We start from the raw sequence: 26,790 nt of genomic DNA on the forward strand, positions 1-26,790 counted from the left end.
AATGAATTAGCTACTAATTACATCTTCAACAGTGTAATTAGATTACTGTAGGCCTAATACTCTCTAAAAAGTATTGCATTACTAGGCCTACTAATTTTCTAAATACAAGGATAGACATGAACTGCACTTTTAATTCTTTCAAATAAATATTTAAATATTGTGTAAATTATTCTTGAACTGATCAAAGTCATTAAAGGGAGGTTACATTAAAATAATACATTTTAACATTAGACGTTAAATGTTGATGTTAAATCCACTATTGTTTTATATAGAATTGTTATATAGAAGTAACTCAGAAAAAAAGCTGTCACTGGGGTGGTACGTTTCAAAAGGTAGGCCTACACCATTCCTTTACATCGTGTCCTAACCAACCGCGATGGCGACACGCGATGATTCTGTTTTGGAAACGGTTTATATTTCTGCTACATTGCAGCTGGAAAACAACAGAAAGTAGGCTGATAATCTCAGGTAGGCTACTGTTTATTTTTTTATTTAATGTCAAAAGCGTCTACTGTGAGTTTGAATATCATTTTGTGTCTTTTATAGCCGTATTGAAAGCAATAATGGCCAATTCACCTCAGATCTTCAAAATAAATTATAAAAGTAAGCCTAAAGAACGTTCAAACTGTCAAATGTTAACAGACTAGTGTATTCTATGACAAAGATTGTAAAGTAACTCGGTATGTATTTTTAATAATGTTAAAATGGTATAATATTCATGAATTTGATTATGTACTTATCCATTTTGCAAATGCGTGGAGCTTGCCGCGAGCCCGCCCACGCGCCCTTCTGATTGGCTGTGCCTGTGACAAGGTACTTTACTTTTTGAAGGGAAAAGTGGGCCTAATTAAATTACAGTAATTAATTACTTAGTGGTGCATTACACCCAACACTGCATCGCACTTTTGGTGACTTAAATTGTTACAGAAAAAACTGAAGCCTATCACATCATAGCCTACACTGAAGGACTGAGGACTGAAAACTGCAGACTCCGTGGAATCCGTACCGACACAAATATGTGTTTTCTCGCGATTATTTCACCGTACACAGCCTTTTTCGGACTGCAAAATCACATTTTCAATCACATTTGCTGTGGCACTACTTAACCTAATTGAGCATTGTCATAAATCCAGTAAAAAAAAATGACAGAGTTAATTTACACTGCAGACTCGCGAAGAAACATGAACCTCGTTGCTAGGAGATGTGACAAATGAAAATAATATTTGTTCTAAAAAAAAAATTCCTCCAACTTCCTAAACGAATCTATAAAAACAACAACAACAACAACAAAAAAGTCTGTGCTCATAATACTATTCATTATTTTTTCTGAAATCAGTTAAGTTAACTCTGACTGCCTAGAATTTGCAGGCTTCAACTTTCAGCAAGCCTCGACTTCTCCAGAGTAAGCTGGCAAAAATCTGGGCAAAAGTTGCCTTGAATATTGCAGCGTTAAGATGCACAAAATAAATTTGAAGAAAATATATGAACTAAGAACATGATCAGTGATTGCAAGAGGACGATCACAGAGTGTGATAGTCTGGGACAAGACTCAGATTCACAGGTAAAAGCATGAGAAAACGATGATTCAGTAGAAAAAAGGAGCGCCAAAGAGGAGAGGAGACAGGGCTTGTCCAGCTGAAGTCCCTGGTGAGGTTTTAAGTCGCTTGGCCTCCTGTCACTTCTGACAGCCTCGAGCAAACACTCCCCTCCCCTCTCCCCCCCAAAAAGCCCACCACCCCGCTGCTCTCCCGTTTGGCCCAGGCCTCAACAGCAGCCCAGTTGTCTGACCGAGCCTATAGAGGTTTCAAAGGAGGACGGCTGGAATACTAAGAGAGCGAGCATAGATTTTCTGCTGAAATGAGGGGGGAGGGGGTGGGGGGTGAGGAGGAGATTGAGCTCGGCTACCCACATCAAACTCTCCTCTTCTTTTTACTCTCTTTCTTCCTCTGCCTGCACTCTAGAGGGACCCTCTGTTTGTCAGCCAACCAGTCGAGCGTCTCTGCCTAAACCCCCCTTTCTCTCTCTCTCTCTCTCTCTCTCTCTCTCTCTCTCTCTCTCTCTCTCTCTCTCTCTCTCTCTCTCTCTCTCTCTCTCTCTGCTTTAATCTGCCTTCACTCTTATACGGTTAGCGGAGGAAACAGCCTGTTGATAAAAGCAGTAACGGAAAGGGAGTGAGAGACGATGCTTTGTGAGACGTGATGGAAGTTAAAGGTTCCTTAACTGAGTGAGCGGGTCCCCTGCTTTTGCTGTGCAATATAGAAAGAGAAACGGGTGCAACTAATTGCACCAAAGAGACGTTCCTAATAAGACAGACAAAGGGTGTGTAGAATTCCAATGAGATGGCTGATAGAGAGCATGTGAGTAAGGGGAGGAGGAAGTAACCTGTGATAAATGGGATTAGTATTAGAATTTTACTTGAAAGGAAAAAAAACTTATTTTTTTTTAGAACTAAGAATCTTTTATTGATATAAGAGGTATGCTTCCGATTTTTGGGCTAAAACGAGAGACCTTTCTCTAAAAACTTAAAATCAACATGAAACAGCATTCTCAACCCATTTTCTTTAATAATGTGACGTTTTTCTAAGTGAAACAGGATATTTAATGAAAAAATTGATTGGGATTGATTGAATCGTGAAAAGGTGATGTCAGACTAAAAGGAAAGGCACGTCCGAGGCAGAGCGAGTTATTTGATTGAATAACATGCTATGATTTGTTCATAATAAGATCATGAGTATTATGAATAAAACCAAATGTATGAGGGAAATTAAACGGTTGATTTTGATTTGATGTTGACTTTAAGGTGTTCATTTTCATAATAATCTTATGAGGCTGCATAATGACATTGTCCACTGTCACATGCTCATTCTCTTGTCTTCTTCCCTGATCCTTCTTTATTTCAGGTTCTTCCTATATGGTTTCCTGCACCTGTAGTGTCTCTCTACGTTCCCTCCCTCTCGTGCCCTGAAGTGAGCGTAAATGTGAATACCAATGCATGAGTACATACACACGCGTAGTGAATTATGGATCCTCACGGCTCTAAGACTCTGAGGTAATGCTTCAATGCCACTCCTCATTTATCTCTAATCAATGTAATACATGCTCAAAATCAACTGAAATCAAATCCTCTGTTTTGTTTTGAGCATTCAGAAGTTTAAAGATTTACCGCCCACTGTATTAAAAGTAAATGTTTAGTCTGATATTAGAAAGCCTGAGTGTTCATCCAAAATGAGTTGAAATCAGACAGATAAATGAACTATATTCCAAATGTTTAAGCCCAATTTTTCTTAATATAGTTAATATATATATATATATATATATATATATATATATATATATATATATATATATATATATATATATATATATATATTAGTGTTATCTCTGCATATATGTATATTTTTGTATACAGCAGTATTGTCTGTAATTTGTAAATCTATCATTTGTGGAGAAGCATTCGAGTAAGTAGTACAGATTTTTATTGTACTTTTTACACGGTACTTGTACATTATGACAATAAATGACTTTGACTTGACATTATAGAAGGGGGTCCATGAAAAGGTTATCATAATGTTTAGGGGTCCTTGGCTTTGAGAAGATTGAAAATCCTTTGATTAAGCTATTGTTGTTCCTATGGGCTCCACATGTAAATCTCTTCACAAACAGTCTTTATCGAGTTAGGAAATTTGACAGTTTGTGAAGATGTTTGCTACATTATTATGAAGGCAACAAGGGAACAGTCATTCTTATAAAGAAACCTTAGCTGCACGATCATCGAGGGCCGATATTAGACATGAATTTCAAAATGGGCCATTGGAATTCTCTCATGGTTTGATAATCCACAGAACAGCCTTACTTGACCCTGATCCTCGAGGGCAGAAGTACCTTTAGATTTTTCCTCCGGCAAATCTGCGCACCACTGAGATCAATCAATAGTAATTTGGATACAACCCCATCTAGCTGAATCTCTTTTACACGCGGTATTGCCGGTCTGTCAGCGGCGTGGGGGGGGGGGTATCTAAGAGATGGTGCGAATGGAAGTGGAAGACCCAGAGCCTGTGCTCCTCGTTGACTTTAAGATCACATAGACTTTGATTTTCCTCACACTTTGTGTTTAAAAGATTCATATTCAAATCTGCTCCTGTGGACCCTCTCTCCCCATCAGTCTCAGTGTTTCTCTGACAGGTTCTGCCGAAATCCCAAACTCTCTCTCTCTCTCTCTCTCTCTCTCTCTCTCTATCTATCTCTCTCTCTCTCTCTCTCTCTCTCCTCCACACACTCAGAAGCTGCGGGCTGTGTCCAGCCGCCCACTGCTCACCCCACGCGCGTGTGTGGGGGGGATTAGAGGGGAGAGTGGGCCTCGATCGATTTCTGGAGCTGTTATATGACAAGTCAGGTCTCAGCTCTGCCTGTTTACAACACATTCGCAGCAAGCCTTCCCACTTTGAGCAATATCAGACAAATTGTTTGTTGTGAGTGCAGGTACATGCTATAGTGTTTGCTTTTGCTCTGAGGCATCCGAGTGTGTTTTCTCATTTAAAATCAGTTCTCTAAGGTTTAGGAATATTACAGTATGCTTCAGATTGGTTATTTTACCTCTAATTGTGGCCGGTAAATGCCTTCTGTGTGGTACCCGTGAGAATACCCTTGAGTTTGAATCATGGTTATTTGCCCATTCGTGATGTGGGGGGAGTTTATGTGTGCGCGAGCATGCTGACAGATTGGATTGGTACGCTTTCTGAGAGTTATTTTAGCAAATGCAGTGCATCTGGAGGGAGGCGTCCCCCAACTGTAGCAGGTGGATCGGTGACGATGTGAGGGGGGTAATGTCCAACCCGATTCATCCTCGAGCGCGCCACACTTGCGACCTGCTTCCATACAAATATCCCCCCCCCCCAACATTAACCCACCAAAACAAACACACACCCCATTGTTTGAAGTGCCACAGCACTGAGACGTCACCCGGACAGTTTGGTGAAGATTAGAACTGACAATGTAGCTTCCCCCTCTGCCTTGATCAATCAGCCAGTCACCAGATCAGATCTAATTCGAACTGAACGCTGTTGGCTGGAGTGAGTTGTTTGCACCCTTCATCGTGGCGAAAGGACTTTGTTGTAAAAAGAATGTCTTTGCATATACTAATTAAGGACATTTAATCTTTTAAAGGGATAGTGTTGGTTCAATGTTGGTGTTGGTTGGAAAATGTTGGTTCAAACCTGTATGATCACAAAGCAAGATATTTTGAAGAATATTGGGTTCCAAACAACATTAGACCTCATTGACTTTCATTGTAAAAAAAAAACATGGAGACATTTTTTTTTACAGAAGAAAAAGTGCAGGTTTGGAGCAACATGAGGGTGAGTAATGGCAAAATGCTCTTTTTGGGTAGGCCTCTCTTTAAGGGGTACAGTATCTCTTTTGCTTTGTTTTATAGTCCCTCTTTTCCATTATTCATGGTTCCTCGGTAAATGTAATTAAAATGCGGTGACAGATTAAAGGGAACCTTCGCAAGAAGACCTTTTGGCATATATTCATCAGCTCATAGCTAATTTGTGTCTGAAAATTAGCTGGACCACAGGATAAAAAGATCAGCCTTTTATTTCTACTATAAAATGTTCTCAGCCCCTCAGGCGGTGTATTCAGTTCTCCTCACACATTCTTGCGGCTCCTCCCTGGAGCTTACATGTGAAGTGCATTTGATTGTGAGGTGCTATACCTTTATCAAAGATAACTTGCTTCTGAATAGTCTTATAGCGCAGTTGTGACCACCTTTGTTTGGGGAGTGTTTTTTTTTTCATTCATTTTCTCCATGAGGAATTTTAAAAAACCTTAAATAAATAGTTCAAGCCTTAAACCAAATCATGAATGAATCTGACATGAGTCATATAATTAGAACCTTTTATTTGAAGCAATGAAATTCCTTTATGAACAATTAACTACCTTTCCCATGAGGCATTGTGAACGACATTATACATCTGTGCATTAGTGGTGGAGATTTTTCAGTACTCTTTTTGTGGCATAATGTTTTTATGAGGAAGTCACTGAATCATTTACTCAAACGATTCGTCCAAAAATGCCGATTCATTCAACACTGATGCTGTGGTTTTGTTTGGAACTATTGTCATTGTCAATTTTTTAGCCAGTGACAATAGTTCCAAACAAAACCACAATATATATATATATATATATATATATATATATATATATATATATATATCATTATTATATTATCTCATGAAGTAATAAAATAACATGACATTGTTTAAATAACATGGCATATGAACGCACTCCAGTTCTTATCCTTCGGAGATCATAATAGTTTATACTTAATAGGTTTATACATTTTTGTTTAAAAAAATCTATTTCTCTATGAAGGCAATGTATTACTTTTTGTTGTGTACTTTGTTGTGTACTGTGTTGCATCCATTACTTTGTTGCGTTCCGCTCTCGTCTCAGACAGGAGAGTATCACTGAGGCCTGGCTTTATTCAGACACAGTTCTGCGGCTCCAACATCACTGGAGCTTATGGAATGGCTTCTGTCCTTTGCTTTAAAAATCCTCCAGCACAGGTTCAGAATAGTTAATGCATTTGGGCGGAGTGAAAAAAAACAAGCTCTCTCTGCCTCTTAGTGTCCATCATGTGTCATGGCCGCTCCTGGGTTTTGTGTTCTGTCTGGCTGAATCTCCTGCTCCAGCGCTTGCTGACTGTAGCATCTCTGTCCCTCAGAGGCAGAATGCTCCACAGCCTTCTCTCTCAGTCCAGTTGAGTCCTGCTTTTCTCCTGAAACCTAACACACCTCTGTTTTGTTGCCTCTCTTCACTCTCACTCCGGGCTCAGGTGTGTTTGAATGGCATCTGTCCAGATCAGATGCATCCTAAGGCGTTTGGACAAGAGACTGGCACCTGACCTGAGGTGTCCTTATCCTTTGTTTATGTTGAATAGAGTTTGTTTTTGGCTAAAATGCCATTCTGTTTGTATGGAAATCAATACTATTTCTAACTCTATATTTATTGAGAAAACTATAATGATATTAGCATCCACACCAGCGAACAAATAACATTCTGTTTATTAAATCGCTGCAGTTATGTTGTACACCACTTTAAATGCTTGAGCGCATTAAAGTCAAGTGGTTTCTGATTGGCTGTTAATGTCTTTTCATTCTGAAATTGATTCTAATATCCTTTGTGTCGTTATCATTATAGTTGTAACTTTGCTATTCTCATAGAATTACACTAAACAAGTTTTACATAAAACAAAGATTATTGGATTTGTTTTACAAGAAAATACTATTTCAGCTTTTCCACTTAAAATTTCACATTTAATTGAATGTGTACTTGCGTTTCTTTGTAATTGTTTGTGAAATTTACAAGCAATTTCTGAGTGAAAATTGTTTCAACCAGTATTTTTCCAATGATTGGCAAAACTTTATAGTTACAGTTATCATTATAGTTATAATTCTCGGTGTGGGTTAGGCCTGTGTGTACGAGTCATAAGGCAGAGTTGGTTTCATACGGTTCTTTAAACAGAAATGTTTGATTTAGGGCTAGTTATGACATGTCAGAATTTGATATTTTTGTATTATTTTGTATTATGTTTGGTTATCTTTTCCAATTTTTCTGTTTGATGAAATGCGATAAATGGCACTTTAACATTTTAAATAGACCTTTTTATGTTAGATAATATTTAAATATTTTCAATGTATTCTTCTCAAATTAGTGTTAATAATTCTCAGAAATACACTGTAAAAAGTATATGATTTGGTTTTTACATTGCTTTAACTCATCAAAATAATTTAAGCCATTTTCAACTTTTTTTTTATAAGTTATACAAGATTCAACTCGTTTTTAAGTCAGTTTAATGTAATTTGAGTTGAAATGACTTAAACATCCAAGTTAATTGTACTTAAAAATTTAAGGCAGCAGCTTTTTTACAGTGTAGTGTGAAATTGTCAAAAAGTGTGTTCAGTAGATTGTTGTATTCACCTTTTTTAACACATTGTAACTTGAATGTGTCGAGACTCCCTGTCTCATGCGCTTCCAGTTATTTTAGCTGTGCAAAAATAGGATACTTCCACATTGAAAAATTAGGTGGCTATGTCTACACAGAAACAGACAAAAAAAAAAATCCTTTTACAAACTCGGTATGCTTGCTTATTAATATTACTGTTTGGCGATGCACTTGCTGCAGAGTTTGTCCGCTCTCATGAAACATTTCCCATTCAGCCTTAAATTCACAGCTTAATCCAGTACACTCTGGGCTCCATAATAAAACATGCAGTTAGCTTCCAGGCTTGCCCTTAATGTTATGCCATGGCTGACATTAAAATGGACACATTTGATATCTCTAGCTTGTTTGATTACCATGGGAACCAGCAAATTCAGACTAGCCCCAAAACAACCACAGGCTGATGAAGACAAATGTGCAAACCCAGGTTGGCAGAATTGCTTTCTCGGTGAGTGTGATCGGCCACGCTCGAGAAGGCGGAACCAAGAGTTGTGATTTATCGTTTCGTGTTGTCCCTAGACCACCACTGTCTGCTGCCTCTCCATGCCTTAATTACCCCAACCATGTTTATTAGAATAGTCACACTACCTATAATACATCATCGGCGCTGAGGGGAGCGGGACAAGAGATAGCTCTTCTCTGTGTGGTCTTCATATGCAAGAAGAGCAGCTATTTTGCTAGCGTAACTAAAGTAGCTACATGAAGTATCAGGCATTAAAGGTAATGCGTATGTTGTGTAACTTAACTGGTAGAGCATAGAACTAGCAAGGGCATGAGTTCACTTCAAGGAACACATACAGACAAAACTGCACTGTAAATTGAAAAAAAAATGTATCAGGTCTATTGATGATAATTAGATCTTTTCCACACACAAAAAAAATTATAATTCAGAAACATATTTTATCCATTATAGGAAGGCATATATATGTTACTCTGTATAAAAGGAAATGGAAACTAATAGTCATTTTATTTGATGTTAAATATACCTAAGTACTAAGAATGAACCATAAAGTAGACCTAAGTTAAACATTTAACAGTCCAAATGAGGAGGTGAGAGACTGGCAATTAAACCGTGTGAATTTAACAGCAGTATTTTAACATTATTATGGATGTTAAATTTTAGCACGCTGTAAATAGCCATATGTCACTGACAGGATAATCCATATGTCAATCCATAAATCAACGCTATCTCACCTACTTAAATTGCCACAAATCATCTGCTTAATGGCACTAATGATAGAGGTGAACTTTTATGTGCAACTTAAGTATCAAAATCTGAACTGCAGCTCATGTAGTTTTTTAAAGAAATTATTTGTCACAGATTGTGCAGTCAACAGATATCTCACATTAAGCTAGTTAACATTAAAAAGTAGGTTTCAAATAGACAGATCTCTCCTCGCCATATAAATGCTAATTAGTGCTAAGAATGCTAAGAGAAGCCATACCATTAACATACATACTAGCGCCCTCTACTGTTCATTTTTTGGTAGTGACATAGACAGCTCTACTGGTTGAATAGACCAGAAAGACAAGCCTCTTGACTAAGCATGTTCAATTTAAAGTTCACAATGGTAAATCTCTTAAAACCTATTTTACACCCTGCTATTTCTAATAGCTTGCTGTAGTCTTGCTGTAAAATCCCCCACAAAACGGCAATTAAACCATCACAGTGTTTCTTTGAAGCTGTTGAATTACAAAGCATCTCTATTTTCTTTCTTTAGATCACTTATGCAATACAACTGGAGGGTGATTCCAATACACTATAAAAGTATAGTGGTGTGCACAGTCTTAATAGTCCCTGAAGGAGAAGGCAAAAGGTCCCGACACAGTCACCGGAAATGGCGTTTTTTGTCAAGATGCACCTTCCATTTAGTTTTAATTATCTAGCCAGAGGTCACTGATGTTGTTGGTGTCTAGTTGACACTAATTGGCCTAGGGTGAAGAGAGCTTTCACTATGCGACAGACAGCAAAGGGGTCAGGCGATGAGGTGGGTCGTGGCAAACGGAGACAAGGACGAAAATAACGATGGGGAGCAAAGCGTGCTGATAATATGTGAGGAGACAGTTGCATGAGCTGCCGAGGAAATAGGGCTGTGTACACACAGAGAGTGGAGCTCATTAAAGACAGGCCGATGCGACGTCTTGGCTGAAGTTGCCTTATTGATTGCTATGGTTTATTTAAGTTAGGACGAGTGGTTGGATTATTTAGAGGATATGAAGGAAGTTTCTTGGAAATGGAGGTATTGATTTTGTCCAAGGAAATCAGGGTACATGAATAGGTGCCAGCAGAGCAGAAAGGAAGAGCTGGGGTTTCTTTTAAAGACATAGAGAGACGGTTCTCAGCTCTGTTTGATAGCAAGTCCAAGTATGTCAACAAACATATTTTCAGTAACCCTTAAATTAACCAATTACTTACATCAATTTTAATTTATTGGAGTGTCTGAATTTAATTTTAAATAAAGGGTCCTTTAGTAATATTATTTTTTATAATAAAATATCTTAGTCTTAGTCTTTTTTTTTTTTGTTTCAGTAAAACAAATATATTTTTTTTCCCCAGATTATAAATGGCTGGATAACTGCAATGCTGTACCGTAGCAATGAGTATTGAGCTAAAACTAAAGAGTTTTTTTTGGATAGTGTGAATATCTTGTGTTCTTCTAGTCACGGTTTATTTGTGTGTTTTCATCCATCTTAATGAAAGAGTGTGTGCAGTCCAGCTGAAGTCAGCTATGCTCAGTTCACCACGTACCTCGCAGGCTCACAGACTCATCATTCCTGTGAAGGACTAACTTCTCTTGGCAGTCCTACAGCATATCAACAAACACCTTGATGTTTGCTAAGAACATACATCTTAAGCTTATGGAATACATTGTGTAGTTATTTGGGTTCACATAAAATTCTCTGTGTTGGACTTTTCTCTTCTTACTGCTGTTTTTTCAATCTGTTATGTCAAAGTTTTAACTTTTAAAAAGGATTATTTTAAACTAAAATAACGTATGCAGTAAGTATAGTATCTGGCAATTATGCTTAAAATAATATTTTTTTTCCTAAGTTTTCTCCAGAAACATATTTTATCCATTATACAGGGTTCCCACACCTTGGTTAACTTCAAATTCAAGGACCATTCAAGGACTTTCCAGGTCCAATACCCTCAAATTCAAGGACTTAATGTGGGGACACATTTGTTGTCCAACAACAAATGTTGAGGTACCATCGTAGTTTATTGCGCGTGTGAACGTCATGGCAACGTACAACACAAAGTACCTCATGCAGGAAACACTTAACGTAACACGTAAATGCGCATAACTAACGTGAATCAAGCAAGCTAGTATGCATAGGCTATGAAGTTTTGGTGAAATAACACATTAGCGGACCGGAGTGAATGTGGAACACTTCTTGCACAAAATAAATTCAAGCACTTTCAAGGACCTGTATCTATGTATGTTTATTTTCAAAAACTTTCCAGGGCCTTGAAAACATTTTTTCAGATTCACAAACTTTCAAGGATTTCAAGGACCCGTGGGAAGGCAAATAGAAATCTCACATAAATATTTTGTGATATATTTTATCGATATATAAATATGTTGAAATTGCCTGCTCTGTCTGTTATTGAAGTAAGTGGTAAAAAAAATGGTAACTTGTTAAAGTTACAGTGTACATGTATCTTGTGACTCTAGCAGATAGTTGGTTAGTTCTCACTCTCGATCTCCAGGAGTTGCACGCCTTCACTTCCAGCTGCAATGTCAACATATCATGATTTCAGCGTCACATTCAGCATTCACTCACAAGAAGAAAATAAGGTTATACAGTTTATACAGGTTTAGAATAACATGAGGTTGATGCATCTATGCATTTGGGGAATGCACTTAGTATAACTGTAAATTATATAAGTATAATTCATAGTTCATCTTGTGCCTATTTTTAACAGGTTTTATGAGTAAACGTGTAATCTACTGAAAATGTGAAGCATGAATAGACTTAGTCATCAGTTGTATCAAAATATTTTTTTTTTATTAATTCATTACAATGGGTACAAAATATTATATATATAAAAAAATTAAAGTACTTTTTTAGAAACACTAGTTTATTGTGCTAGTGAATGTTATTCTGAATTCAGGTGATTCTGGTACTTCGGTGATGGAAGGACGATATCCGACTCGCCAGAATCAAGACACTCAAAGAGGCTTCCTCTTAAATCCAAACACTACAACAAAGAGGATCATCTCATATAGTGCAGGAATCACACTAAAACATAGAGAGGAACATGATTACAAAATGTTTTCAAAGAAAATTCATTAATAAGTCAATTCATATTCACAGTTATGCATTGTCAGTTAATTATTTAGCGACTGACCTACAGAAGCCAAATATCCACCAGTAGATGGTGCAGGTCCATTGCTCAAACAAGAAGAAGGCCAAAGCCACAGAGCCACTGGCGTGACATCCAATAGCTGCAAAGTGACAGTTAAGTGAAATTCTGTACCAGTATGAGAGCAATATCATTTACAACTAAAAATGACTAATTGCTAGCATTGCAAATGTCATTTTACCAGTGGCATGATCAAACACGAACATATTGTTTTGAAATGTACTGCATTCGTTTTTGGACTTCTCTAGGATAATAAAAGTAAAGCTATCCATCTCAAGAGGACAACTAAGCCTGCTTTGCTGAGCCTGTGGTGATGATGTGCTACTGGTAAGGATACACAGAAGAGCTTGATTATTGTTGAACATAGAGACTCCACAGAGGAACCCAACCAGCTCGATGGCAAACAGGCCCAGGGTTACGGATAATGCCACCACAAGCCTGCTCTCCAAAATGAATGATTAGGAAGATCAATGAGCATATGCATACAGTACATATTATGAAGTAAATAACATGACGGTCATTCTTTGTTCAGAGATAACGACACTCGGTTACTAACGTAAGCTCGGTTCTCTCTAAAGAGGGAACGAGTGTTGCGTAAGTTTAGCTTGCGCTACGGGAAAACTCCTTTTCTCGAGAATACTGAAGCAAAAAATTATCCTTTAATTTTTAGAATGTAAAACACATTTGCTGCAGCAGGCAACCATAGGCGAGACAGCTCGCGCGCCTATTGGCTGCTCTGCGGCAACTGCTGCAACCTATCAGTGCGTCTTGGCATGACTCCAGCACCAATGGGAAGCCTTCCCGTGCTGTCGTCATAGCCCGCCAAAACGGGGTGTGGCTAGCCTATAAAAACCCACACAGGTTGCACAAGTGATTTCAGTCGACTAGAAGCGAAACCAAAGTGCAGCACAAGCACGGCAGGCTACGCAACACTCGTTCCCTCTCTAGAGAGAACCGAGGTTACGTTAGTAACCGAGTGTCATTCTCTTACGAGAGTACTCTCGTGTTGCGTAAGTTTAGCTTACGCTACGGGAACCCTATGTAAAACGCTGTGCGTGCTGAATTTCAAACACTAATGTCCCAAGGGCAGTGGCCCAGGGCTCATGTAAAGTGAAGAGAACACAACGGCATAACAGGGCGGGGCGACTCGGTGTTATGAGATAGGTGCATTAACGTATATCTATACAGTTAAGGCAGTATGACCACCTTAAACTGCATGGACCACAGGACTTGCAGTATATCAGCAGTCTAATCAAACTGAGTTGGGTAGACAACACTAATATAGCATTATCAGACTGAGAGTAGTCTGGCCTGTAATGCGGGTACTTCCAAGTTATAAAACCTTACAAATGTAGACAGCGAGGCCCAGCCTGCTGCCATACAGCCTGCTGTCATGGATAGAAACCCCACTTGACCATGCCCACGACGAGGCCATCCCTCTAGTTGAGTGGGCCCTTACCCCCAAAGGGCAGTTTAGACCCTTGGATGCATAAGCTGACGTGATAGCATCCACTATCCATCTGGACAGGGTCTGTTTCGAGATGGCTAGCCCTTTAACGCGGCCACCGAACGAAACGAAAAGCTGCTCCGATTGCCTGAAGGCGGCGGAGCGCTCTACATAAATCCTTAATGCCCTCATCGGGCAGAGAAGGTTAACCCCTGCCTCACTATCAGACATAGGGAGGGCCGAGAGGGAGATAACTTGCGCTCTGAAGGGAGTCGTAAGCACTTTAGGGACATAACCGTGTCTTGGTTTGAGGATGACTTTAGAGTCATTAGGCCCAAATTCCAAGCACGTAGCGCTTACTGACAGCGCGTGCAGGTCGCCCACCCGTTTTACTGAGGCTAGTGCCAGCAGAAAAGCGGTTTTAAACGATAGTTATTTTAACTCCACCGTGTGCAGTGGTTCAAACGGTTCGCCTTTCATGGCCTCGAGGACCGTGGAAAGGTCCCAAACCGGAACCGAGGGTGGCCGAGGGGGATTCATCCTCCTAGCACCCCTGAGGAAACGAATTATGAGGTTGTTCTTTCCTAGCGACTGGCCGTTTACAGGGTTTGTGAACGCTGCTATGGCCGCCACATATACTTTTAGCGTGGAAGGGGTTCTCCCGCTGTCCAACAGCTCTTGTAGGAAAGAAAGAACCACCATTACCTCACCTTTTAGCGGGTTTAAGTCATGAGCTGAGCACCACCCAGCGAACACTGACCATTTAGAGTTGTAAAGCCGTCTAGTAGACGGAGCTCTTGCCTCTGTGATCGTGTTTAGCACTCCCTCTGGGAGGTGGTAGTTGATCGCCCACACATGCAGAGCCCACAGCTCGGGGTATGGGTGCCAGATCGCTCCCTGGGCCTGAGACAACAGGTCTTTCCTTAGCGGAATCGGCCAAGGAGCCATGCTCTCTAGTAGGGGTGGGAATCTTTTACCATCTCACGATTCGATTCGATTCCGATTCTTGAGGCCACGATTCGATTCAAAATCGATTTTCGATTCAAAAAGATTTTCGATTCAAAACAATTCGATTTTATTCATAATGATTTCTAATCAGGTTTCTGATCATGATCTACTCTCATCTGCTTTGCAATACAGAATGACAAACGGAGACATTAAAGTGTCTTTTTCACATTTATTAAGTTCAATTCTCAGGGAAGTGCCTTTTATCAAAAACATTGAAAAAATATTTTTACTTGGTACTTTTAAAGCAAAGTATTTATGATGACCCATAACGAACTTACTTCCAATACTTCCTATAGCTATTAATTGTATTAATAAAACAAATGGAAGTGATTTGGCAAGTCAACTGTAAGGTTACATTTGCCAGCATATGTCCCAACATTGCTGAGAACCAACAGGAAAATAAATGTGTGCCTGTACTAGCAGCATACTTGTAGTAAATTAATACAAACTTCAGCATATTCTGAATCTCTAGCATTTAATAATAGACTTCTAACCAACATCCTCTTGTTATTTCCAATGAGCAATATAATCCTTCAGACAAAAAAAAACATTTTGCTGTAGCAAATTCACAAACAGTTTTCGTTCAAAAATATAGAATTATGTACCAGAAGCTATCATAACGTATAATGCTTGTGGACTTATGCATATTCTGAATAATTAGTAACATACAAAGTCGCTCTTGACTTATACACAACTAAATAATAAAGAGTTATGACTTGAAATGTTTGCTGTATACCACAATCAAAAATAGCAAAGAAAGTGAATGAACATTCTGCAGAGAGTAACTTACAGTCAAAATGTAACTTTTTGTGACTGGCATTGCACATACAGATCTGCATACATATGCATACAGATCAGATCGGTTTACAAAGCATATTGATGTGAAAACTAAACAATACAGAAATTCGCTCTCATACAAAAAAATACTAAATAGATCACAATGAAATTGCCAATGTTCCATACGTTAGCTTTTAACGAAGACATTCTCTGGTGCCGTTCGGATTTGGCGCTCAGCCATCATGCGTCTGTTATGTGCACGCCACAGACTGTCCGCGCACTGCACGTCCGCTTCAGAGTTCCGCCTTTTGCGTTCCTTCAATGTTACGTTATTAGATTTTTTTTTTTTTTTTTTTTTTTTTTAGAAAATCGATTTTTGACATTTGTGAATCGATTCAGAATCGTCCACGTCCCGAATCGCGATTCATCTAAGAATCGATTTTTTTCCCCACCCCTACTCTCTAGTTCCATCAGTTCTGGGAACCAGACTTGATTCTCCCATAGCAGAGCTATGAGAAGTATCGAGCATTTGCTCTCCCTGAGTCGTTTGATTACCTGTGGTAACAGAGCGACCGGGGGAAACGCATACAGAGGGCGTCTGGGCCAGTCCTGGGCCAGCGCGTCCATTTCTTTTGAGAAGAACCATGGGCAGTGAGCGTTGGCTTGCGACGCGAACAGGTCTACCTCTGCTCTGCCGAAAACGTCCCAGATATTTCGCACCGTGAGGGGGTGCAGGGACCACTCTCCTGGGGAGAGCTTTGCCCTGGATAGCATATCTGGGCCCACGTTCAGGATGCCCGGCACATGCGCTGCTCTCAGCGAGCGCAGATTGTGCTGGCTCCATATGAGGAGGCGCTTTGCTATTGCAAACAGGCTCCGGGATTTGAGGCCGCCCTGGCGATTTATGTAGGACACCACTGACGTGTTGTCTGTTCTGACTAGAACGTGGTGGTCCCTCAGCGCAGGGAGGAAGAACTGAAGGGCATTCTCGACCGCTTTCATCTCTAGACAGTTTATGTGGAGACGCTTCTCCGCGTCTGACCACAGGCCCATAGAAGGTCTCCCCTCGTATAGGGAGCCCCAACCCGTGTTGGACGCATCTGTCGAGACCACTTTGATTCGTGAAGCGGTGCCCAGGTTCACGCCGGACTGGTACCAGCCGGGTCTCATCCACGGTTTCAGGGCGGAAACGCATGTCTGATTCACCGTGAGGCGGAGCAGACCTGAAGTCCATGCTCGCGCTGGAACTCGCCGTCTCAACCATAGTTGAAAAGGGCGCATATTCATCAAACCCAGCTGCAGTACCGACGAGGCTGAGGCCATGAGACCCATCATCCTCTGGAACACTCTGAGGGGAAGATATTTCCCCACCGTGAATGTCGCCGCCAGGCGCTGTATTACTGCCGCGCGTTCCTGTGTCAGGCACGCGCCCATACAGCTGGAGTCCAGTTCTATCCCCAGAAAGGAAATTTTCTGGCTGGGGAGTAGAATGCTTTTGGTCCAGTTGACTCTGAGACCCAACTGCTCGAGCAGTAGTGTTCTGTGTGACACCAATTCTTCTTTTGACTGTGCTATATTAAGCCAGTCGTCCAGGTAGTTCAGGACTCTCACGCCCCTTCGTCTGAGGGGCGCGAGCGCCGTGTCCATGTGTCCAAATGTACGAGGTGCCAAAGACAGGCCGAAGGGAAGAACGGTGTACTGATAAGCCTGGCCCTCGAAGGCGAACCTCAAGAACGGCCTGTGACGGGCTGCTATTTGGATCTGGAAATAAGCATCCTTCAGATCCACTGATATAAACCAGTCCCCGGGTCGAATTCGAGCGAGAATTTGTCTGGTTGTAATCATTTTGAACGAGCGCTTCATCAGCGCTTTGTTCAAGTGTCTGAGATCCAGTATAGGGCGGAGCCCTCCATCCTTCTTTGGTACTAAGAAGTAACGGCTGTAAAACCCCGACTCGCTTTCTGCCAAGGGAACGGTTTCCACAGCCCCTTTTCTCAGCAAATTCGCTATTTCGGTGCGAAGTAGGTGTGCTACTTCCTGATTCACCGAGGTTTCGACCCGGGCTATGAAGCGCGGTGGTCTGTGAGCGAACTGTAGCGAGTATCCCTGTTTCACTATATTCAGCACCCATTTCGAAGCCCCTGGAATACTTTCCCACGCTTTCGCGTGAATGACCAGGGGTAGAATGAAATCTGGGTTCTGGTCGCTCATATTCGGGGACCCGGAGACCCAGCCATGACGACGCACTTCATTCATCATGTTCATTTCGAGTGGGGCGTACAGTGCTTCGCGCAGTTGTTCTGTATCTGGCAGCCCGGTCGTGAGCGCGGGCAGCTGCTTGACACAGACACGGCGCTGCGAGCTGATCACAAAGTGTGTGCGCTGAGAGGCAGACACGTGATCTACACTCCCCACACTGGCAGCGCGCGCGCTCACACATTGAGGCTCTATGTGTGTGCGTGGCGCAAATACAGTCATATTCACAAGCGGGAGTGGGCGCTGTACAGCGGGCACATTTCCAACACTCAGAATATGAACGGCATGAGCCGGTTTGACTGATATGGACCCTGTGGTGTTGTGGGACACTGCATGGGTAGTGCTTGTGTGTAAGAGTGAACACTGGGGAGTGGGCACAGTTCTTACACTTAGCGGTCGGGCGGCTTGAGCCAGCTTTATTGATTTTGACCTTGAATGAGTGTGACACACAGTGGGGGTAGTGTTTTCGTGTAGGGGTGGGCACTGGGCAGTGGGCACCTGTCCTACATTTAAGACACCTTCGGCCTGAGCCGGAATATGACCCGAAATAATACTCTTTTTGAGAGATATGTGGGTCGCCATGAAAACGGCGTTTGTGTCGAAGAGACAGAGGATTTTAGCCTGGCCGAGTACGGGGCTCCCCATGACTTGGAGAGCTCGTCGTGCAGCTCGGGGAGGAAGGGAGCGAGACTAGAAACAGGTGCAGAGCGGCGTCCAGGCAGAAAGCAGCCATCCAACCTGTTAGGCGCGGGCTCCTGGGGCATTGACCAATCGAGGCCGAGGTCTTCTACGGCCTTGGTGATGAGACGGAGAAGCTCGGCGTCGACTGAAGCCCTCACGCTGGATTCCTGTGTCGACGGGGCGGGGTCGGGGATGGAACCTGACCAGCCCTCACTCCCAGACGCCAGGATCAAGCAGCTGTCATCCTCCGCGATGTCCCGCTCCATCTCGTCGGGCGCCGCGACAACGGGGCGTCGGCCGTCGAGAAAAGAGACGGGAGACTCAGGGAAAGAGGCTCGCGGGGACGCCGCCGGCGAGTGCTCTTTCACGGAGACTTCTAGTGGCCTTTGTGAGCGGCGCTTTTTACGGCACGGCCCAGCAGAAGGCGTAGAAACAGTGGGTTGGGTAGCGAACAAAGCCTGTCGAGCCCGCAGGGTCGAGAGAGGCAAAGATTCGCACTCATGGCAGCCGCCCTCGGCAAGCGCGTGATCCGCGTGGTCCTTCCCCAGACAGGAAGCGCACAGCTTGTGGCGGTCCCCGATGCTGAGGAGGGCTCGGCACGAGCCGCAGGAAGTGATGGGCATTGAAAAATGCCTTTTGCTCTTTTAGAGGAGAAAAACGCGTGTGTCGCAGCGGCGAACACACACGGAGAGGTAGAAAAGGATATGAGCGCCGGATAGTGCAGCAGGTACGGCGAGCGAAGGTGGCGAATATCCAGCCGGGTCCTTGACTCAAGCTCGTCCCGCTGAGATGCTGTTCGACGGCGTTGCTTCTCTCTCGTAGATCCGAAGGAAACGAAATCACTTGTACAACCTGTGCGGGGTTTTTTTATAGGCTAGCCACACCCCGTTTTGGCGGGCTATGCCAAGACGCACTGATAGGTTGCAGCAGTTGCCGCAGAGCAGCCAATAGGCGCGCGAGCTGTCTCGCCTATGGTTGCCTGCTGCAGCAAATGCGTTTTACATTCTAAAAATTAAAGGATAATTTTTTGCTTCAGTATTCTCAAGAAAAGGAGTTTTCCCGTAGCGTAAGCTAAACTTACGCAACACGAGAGTACTCTCGTAAGAGAACTCAGTATATATAAATAGTGCAGCAGATTAGTAAAAAAAATCGTTCACTTTGGTATAGAAGCATGAAATTTGGCACAGATACTTTCTAAGGGTCACTATTTTGGAAAAAGGCATTGGCCACTCAAAAATTCAATATGAAAAATTCAGTTCATTGCTATTCAATGCTTATTATATCAATTATTCAAACAGTGATCCAAGCATACAATTTTATACAAATACTCTCTAAAGGACATAGAAAAAGATGAAAGTTAATAGAAAAGTTAATAGAAAAAGATGCTTGTCCCTCAAAAATTCAAGATGGCCACCATTTTTAAAGATGACCACCGTTCCTGTCGAATATTAATTATTTCAAGTGTTCAAATGGTGATGCAAGCATAAAATTAGGCAGAAATACTCTTCAAGGAACACTCTTTTGTAAAAAGGTATGTGCCACTCAAAAATTCAGGATGGCCACCATTTTCAAGATGGCCACCATTTCTGTCAAATAGTCATAATGTCTGCTTTGTCTGCCTCCTCTCCTTTGACCTGTCCAACTTAGTTAAACTTGCCAGGGATATAAAATCCCTGTCGGCATAGGTCTCAGGTTCATTGGAGCACACAAGTCTCTCCACCACGGCAAGGTGTAGTACACAGAGAGGAAGTGCCACTGTTAAAAAAAGGATACGCTGCTGGTACAGGTTGCATATACAGTGGGGAGAATAAGTATTTGGATTTTGAAGGTTTTCCTACTTACAAAGCATGTAGAGGTCTGTAATTTTTATCATAGGTACATTTCAACTGTGAGAGACGGAATCTAAAACAAAAATCCAGAAAATCACATTGTATGATTTTTAAATAATTAATTTGAATTTTATTGCATGACATAAGTATTTGATCACCTACCAACCAGTAAGAATTCCGGCTCTCACAGACCTGTTAGTTTTTCTTTATGAAGCCCTCCTGTTCTCCACTCATTACCTGTATTAACTGCACCTGTTTGAACTTGTTACCTGTATAAAAGACACCTGTCCACACACTCAATCAAACAGACTCCAACCTCTCCACAATGGCCAAGACCAGAGAGATGTGTAAGGACATCAGGGATAAAATTGTAGACCTGCACAAGGCTGGGATGGGCTACAGGACAATAGGCAAGCAGCTTGGTGAGAAGGCAACAACTGTTGGCGCAATTATTAAAAAATGGAAGAAGTTCAAGATGACGGTCAATCTCCCTCGGTCTGGGGCACCATGCAAGATCTCACCTTGTGGGGCATCAATGATCATGAGGAAGGTGAGGGATCAGCCCAGAACTACACGGCAGGACCTGGTCAATGACCTGAAGAGAGCTGGGACCACAGTCTCAAAGAAAACCATTAGTAACACACTACGCCGTCATGGATTAAAATCCTGCAGCGCACGCAAGGTCCCCCTGCTCAAGCCAGCGCATGTCCAGGCCCGTCTGAAGTTTGCCAATGACCATCTGGATGATCCAGAGGAGGAATGGGAGGAGGTCATGTGGTCTGATGAGACAAAAATAGAGCTTTTTGGTCTAAATTCCACTCGCCGTGTTTGGAGGAAGAAGAAGGATGAGTACAACCCCAAGAACACCATCCCAACCGTGAAGCATGGAGGTGGAAACATCATTCTTTGGGCATGCTTTTCTGCAAAGGGTACAGGACGACTGCACCGCATTGAGGGGAGGATGGATGGGGCCATGTATCGCGAGATCTTGGCCAACAACCTCCTTCCCTCAGTAAGAGCATTGAAGATGGGTCGTGGCTGGGTCTTCCAGCATGACAACTACCCGAAACACACAGCCAGGGCAACTAAGGAGTGACTTCGTAAGAAGCATCTCAAGGTCCTGGAGTGGCCTAGCCAGTCTCCAGACCTGAACCCAATAGAAAATCTTTGGAGGGAGCTGAAAGTCCGTATTGCCCAGCGACAGCCCCGAAACCTGAAAGATCTGGAGAAGGTCTGTATGGAGGACTGTGCCAAAATCCCTGCTGCAGTGTGTGCAAACCTGGTCAAGAACTACAGGAAACGTATGATCTCTGTAATTGCAAACAAAGGTTTCTGTACCAAATAATAAGTTCTGCTTTTCTGATGTATCAAATACTTATGTCTTGCAATAAAATGCAAATTAATTACTTAAAAATCATACAATGTGATTTTATGGATTTTTGTTTTAGATTCCGTCACTCACAGTTGAAGAGTACCTATGATACAAATTACATATGACTTTTACATGCTTTGTAAGTGGGAAAACCTGCAAAATCAGCAGTGTATCAAATACTTGTTCTCCTCACTGTATCTGCAAGACGGAAGGCGGAAGGACCATCAGAATTGAGACTGGTTTCAACAATATAGGCGACCAGTTCAGAAAGAGCCATAGGAAAGATGGCTGGTTGAATCGTTTCACTCTGTGACTCTTTCTCAAGCCTTCTGAGGTGGAGTTTCTATCTGTTGTAAAGATGAATGAGACACAAATGATGGTATTTCAGCTCCTGTGCAATGGCATCAGCACCACTTAGTTGAAACAATAATTTAGCATCATTCCGTGTTTGTGCACATTCATGTAGTCTGTCATTCAGTTGCAGTGTCATTACCTGACATAGGTCAGATTCAGGAGATATGTTATCACAAAGAAAGCAAACCTGATCATCTAGACTTTTCTGCATCATGGTTCTGCGATGCTTTGTTTGGCCTTCATCTGTCTCACTACATTGAGCATCGAATTGTTGCTTCTGGGCACAAAGTAACTTTGTGTTGTTGAACCGAAGTCGACAATTGTGGTGATACTTCGCTTGGTTCCTTCTCAAAGTAGCTTCTATACCCCCACCTTCATCCAGTCGTTCCAGGTCCAGGGTCATTGGCATTTTGTTCATCTTGTGAAAGAGTGGAATGTTGGTGGCAACATTTCATCCAATCAGTTGGCCTCTTGGCTGACATGGGATTTTCATTTGCCATTTTGGGGGTTTGTTGTCTGATTAAGGCAGAGGGGTTATCCTTTTACCACCTCAATCATAGACATAGTACACATTCAGGTATGGGATACCATATATATCATATAATAAAGGCTAGATGTCTCGTGTGCGCTGCTGGCCAATGGAGGTCGACGTCCGCACACGGCGGCCATCTTACCACAGGGTGCTCGCTCACTCGTAACATGGTGCATGTACTTTTAAATAACCATAACTTGCTCAATTTTCTACCGATTTTCAAATGGTTTGGTTTGTTATAAACGTCAGAGATGTAGTTATGATACTGCATACATATGAATAATTTATAACAATGGACTTCCATATGAAAGAATTACAGCCACTTTAATAACGTTTGTAAGAAACCAAACCGTTTGTAAATCCGTCAAGATTTCAGCGAGATAAGAGGATTTGTGTGTGTGCTGATCACTCACCTTAATGCACAGCTTCCCTGTGGTAAGATGGCCGCCGGTGATGCCGGAAGTGACTCCGCCTTAAGACATCTAGCCTTTATATGGATATCTATGTGGGATACAACTAGGTACGGGTCACCTACACCTAGCCCGATCATTCATCCAGTGCCATTTAAGTCCCGTGTGATCTGTACACCTTCCAGGTAAGCATACATGAACAAGTCATATATTACTTACCCTTGGCTCGGCTCTCCCGCGCTGGCACAACTTGTCAATTCAAATGCGGCTATCTAACTACGTCTATTACTAGCTAATTGATGAGGGGCTGTTAGGCAGCATTTGGGACACTAAACCTAGCTATACTATTACTACTAGTCAAGAACTACAGTGTAAGTAAAACTAGATCAGCTGACACTGAACCTCATGCTGAGTTCCACAGCAGTGAAGTCACCAGTGTTCCCTGGTTGTGTAATGACGTTCACTCTATTAAACAAAACCTTCCTTAACACATTAAATTGAGCTCTGACAGAAATGGTGGCCATCTTGAAAATGGTCGCCATCTTGAATTTGAGCGGCACACACCTTTTTCCATGATAATGTTCCTTGAAGAATATTTGTACCAAATTTCATGATAGCATCACCATTTGAAAAAAAGATGTAAGGATTCAAGAGAAATGGCGGCCATCTTGAATTTTTGAGGGACAAGCACCGTTTTCCAAAAAAACATTCTGAAGAGAGTATTTTCACAAAATGTTATGCCTACATCACTGTTTGAACAATTGACATAATGAGAATTTGACAGAAATAGCGGCCATCTTGAAAAAATGGCCGCCATTTTGAATTTTTGGGTGGCCAACGCCTTTTTCCCAAAAAGTGACCCTTAGAGAGTATCTGTGCCAAATTTCATGCTTTTATACCAATTTGAACGATTCTCTTGAAATATGCCATTAATCTGCTGCACTAAAATATATATTACAGTTCAAAGGTTGGGGAAATTATTTTAAAGAAATTAATATGTTTATTCAGCAAGGCTGCATTAAATTGATCAAAGTGACAGTAAAATATTTTTATATTATTACAAAAGAAAAACTATTTAAAATAAATACTGATCTTTTGAAGTTTCTATTTGTTTTTAAAAAAGTATCCTGAAAAAAAATGTATCACAGTTTCCACAAAAAAAAATTTAAGTAGCACAATTGTTTTCAATATTGATAATAATAAGAAATGTTTCCTGAGCATCAAATCAGCATATTAGAATGATTTCTGAAGGATCATGAGACTGAAGACTGGAGTAATGATAATGAAAATTCAGCTTTGCCATCACTGGAGTAAACTGAATTAAAAAAATATATATTATAGCAGAAAACAGCTAAATTGTTTCAATTGTAATAATATTTCACAATATTACTGTTTTACTGTATGTTGATCAAATAAATGCAACCTTGGTGATCATAAGAAACTTCTTTCAACAACTTTTGAACGGTAGTGTAAATGTTTAAGTCTAACTAAAAGACTGAAATTATTGAAAAAAAGAAATGTCTGCATGGCACAATGATTCATTATATCATTTAAAAAAAGGATTAAAGCAATTAAAAAAAGGTTAAACTATATTTGTATCATCATATTCATTTAATTTGTCATTGGCCCACACACTTTAATGAAGCAATACTGTACATAACCGAGACAGTTGTCCTTACCGTGTGTCCTCTAACCTGTATTCTTCATTAGTGTAATCTAGTGGGAGGCAAGCTCTGACACTGTTCTCCTGTGGGATAGTTCAACTCTTAATCACAGGCCTGATTGCAATGATATAGAGTGATCAAATAATGATTAAACACACGAGAAGTTCTTACCCGCGACCAGAATATGATGATGACTATTACAAGGTGCGCGATGAGAGTCAGGAAACGGGCTGGAACCAGACTGCTTAACACCGACATTGAACTAGACACAAAAACACGACATCATGTGAGATTAAACTAAAAATGAACAGGCTTATTCGTCTTGTAAATTAACGTTAGCGGTTTACAGAAAACGTGTGACTTCTAACCGCGGATATACGTACCAGTTTCTAAGGTGTTAACACCTGCGAAGATAATTCAAGTAAACGGGCGACAAAGTAGATCCTGAATATAACGCTTCTAGGCATCTGTTATAGTAAATTACAAAAGCTGTGGACGGTTCTCCTTCGCTCAAGCTTCAGGTTGCTACGACAACACTCTTCTTCTTGTTAATTAGCGGTTGGCAAACCAGCTTTTAGGTGCTTTACCGCCACCAACTGAACCGGAGTGTGGTACAGCAATGCGGAAGAACTACCCTGACAAAAAAAAAAAAAACAGAGATAATAATAATAGAAAAGAAAAATATATAAATTAAATAATTAATTACTTATTTACTTACTTAATTCTGTTCTCATATATGACCTTGTTGCGTTTATATATTGCAAAACCTCATCTTTCATCATACATTTTCTTGCCTTTACTGACGTCTAGCTTTTTCCTGCAATTTTAGCAAAACTCGTCTTTCATTTTCATACTCTTTCTGTACAATATAATATAACATGTTCAACTGCCTCTTCTACATTACAATGACTGCACAACCCATGATGCCTTTTTTATTTTAAAACAGGTTACCATTCAGTCCAGTATGACTTATACGTAATCGATTCTTCTTTCTTCTTAACATTGTTGTGAATTCTCTTTCAATACTATATAAATGTATTCCCACATTTACTTCCATATATTATTTGTCGCGTTTCTAATAGTTGCCATGGTTTCAGATTTGCTGGATTTTCTCATGAGAACTGTGATTTCAACATTATTGCATAATTAGTTTTTTGTTTATCCGCTATCTCATGTGCAGGAATCCAAAACAATATGTACTATGTAGGCTACTTATGTCCTATAAAGAAAAAAAAATCTAACAGATTTATGCCGCCACCTATTGGCAGGAGTCGCTCTCTGACTGTGGTTCTCAACGGGGTCCTAAACTTTCAAAGGGGACAAAAATGTCTTACAATTAATAAATTACATTTAGATTTAAAAAAATAAAAAATAATAATAATTTCTAATTTTGAATATGCATAATTTTTTAAGCTTGGGAAAATCTTGCATATTACATGCACTGCTGAGATCTTTTTCACGGCAACATAAAATTCTGGCAAATAAAACTATTTAAATGTGTCCCCTCAACAAACGTCACTGAACAGGTGGCATTGGAAAATTCTTAAAATTAATCATGATTTGGTAGGCTTTATTTACAGACCTATTTTCTGGAAGGCGTAATAAAAACATCTGTTAGAATTCTGTCAGAATTTTTGCAGAAATACAAGATAGAATGCATTCACTGCTATATCTGTTGGGATCCAAAATCAACTTTGACAATGGAGACAATGGAGAGTTATAAAAATGTGGATATATAGGCTAGCTCTAATACAATGCAAGATCGTTTTAAGAAGATTTTTAGATTATGGTGGCAAATCGTTTTATGAAGATTTTTAGATTATGGTGGCAAATACTTTTTCCATTTGGGCTTCAGGGTATAGAAATGACAAGAATAGGCAAACACACCTTATTGCCAATTTAATCACTTGCATTATTTTATCTTTTTTGTTGCATCTGTTTCCCTTCTTGGACAGTGCATTTTGGGTACCTGAAGTGTCAAGAGGAGCACAAAGGGAGCCGTGTACGACCAAAAATGTGTTATTATACATACATATATTTAATTATACTGAATACTGATCATATTTTGTATCGTTCTGTCTAGGAGCAG

General features: G+C 40.9%; 1 protein-coding gene across 2 annotated transcripts; it reads right to left on the reverse strand.

The window, feature by feature from the left end:
* Positions 1-11,991: 11,991 nt before the first annotated feature.
* Positions 11,992-25,864, reverse strand: tmem107l (transmembrane protein 107 like). 2 transcript variants are annotated; one of them, XM_084097910.1, is made up of 6 exons: positions 25,653-25,864; positions 24,873-24,963; positions 24,717-24,784; positions 12,709-12,809; positions 12,357-12,453; positions 11,992-12,247 (listed from the first exon to the last, which is right to left on the reverse strand). In XM_084097910.1, exons 2-6 carry the CDS (start codon positions 24,957-24,959, stop codon positions 12,178-12,180), a joined length of 423 nt encoding a protein of 140 aa, XP_083954036.1. In that variant the 5' UTR covers positions 24,960-24,963; positions 25,653-25,864; the 3' UTR covers positions 11,992-12,177. The 2 variants fall into 2 exon arrangements, with proteins under 2 accessions (XP_083954036.1, XP_083954035.1); XM_084097909.1 differs by lacking the exon at positions 25,653-25,864 and adding an exon at positions 25,085-25,275.
* Between the last annotated feature and the right edge of the window lie 926 nt (positions 25,865-26,790).

The sequence above is a fragment of the Abramis brama genome (assembly GCF_963993115.1).
Source record: "Abramis brama genome assembly, chromosome: 22".
NCBI lineage: Eukaryota > Metazoa > Chordata > Actinopteri > Cypriniformes > Leuciscidae > Abramis > Abramis brama.

What these genes read in the sequence shown, in the direction of transcription:
- tmem107l (XM_084097910.1), bottom strand. Translation starts at nt 24,959, where the DNA reads ATGTCGGTGTTAAGCAGTCTGGTTCCAGCCCGTTTCCTGACTCTCATC. An exon ending in CAATAATCAAGCTCTTCTGT is followed by an intron (nt 12,454 to 12,708) that starts GTATCCTTACCA and finishes GTCACTTTGCAG; the next exon opens with CTATTGGATGTCACGCCAGT. An exon ending in TGGATATTTGGCTTCTGTAG is followed by an intron (nt 12,248 to 12,356) that starts GTCAGTCGCTAA and finishes TCTATGTTTTAG; the next exon opens with TGTGATTCCTGCACTATATG.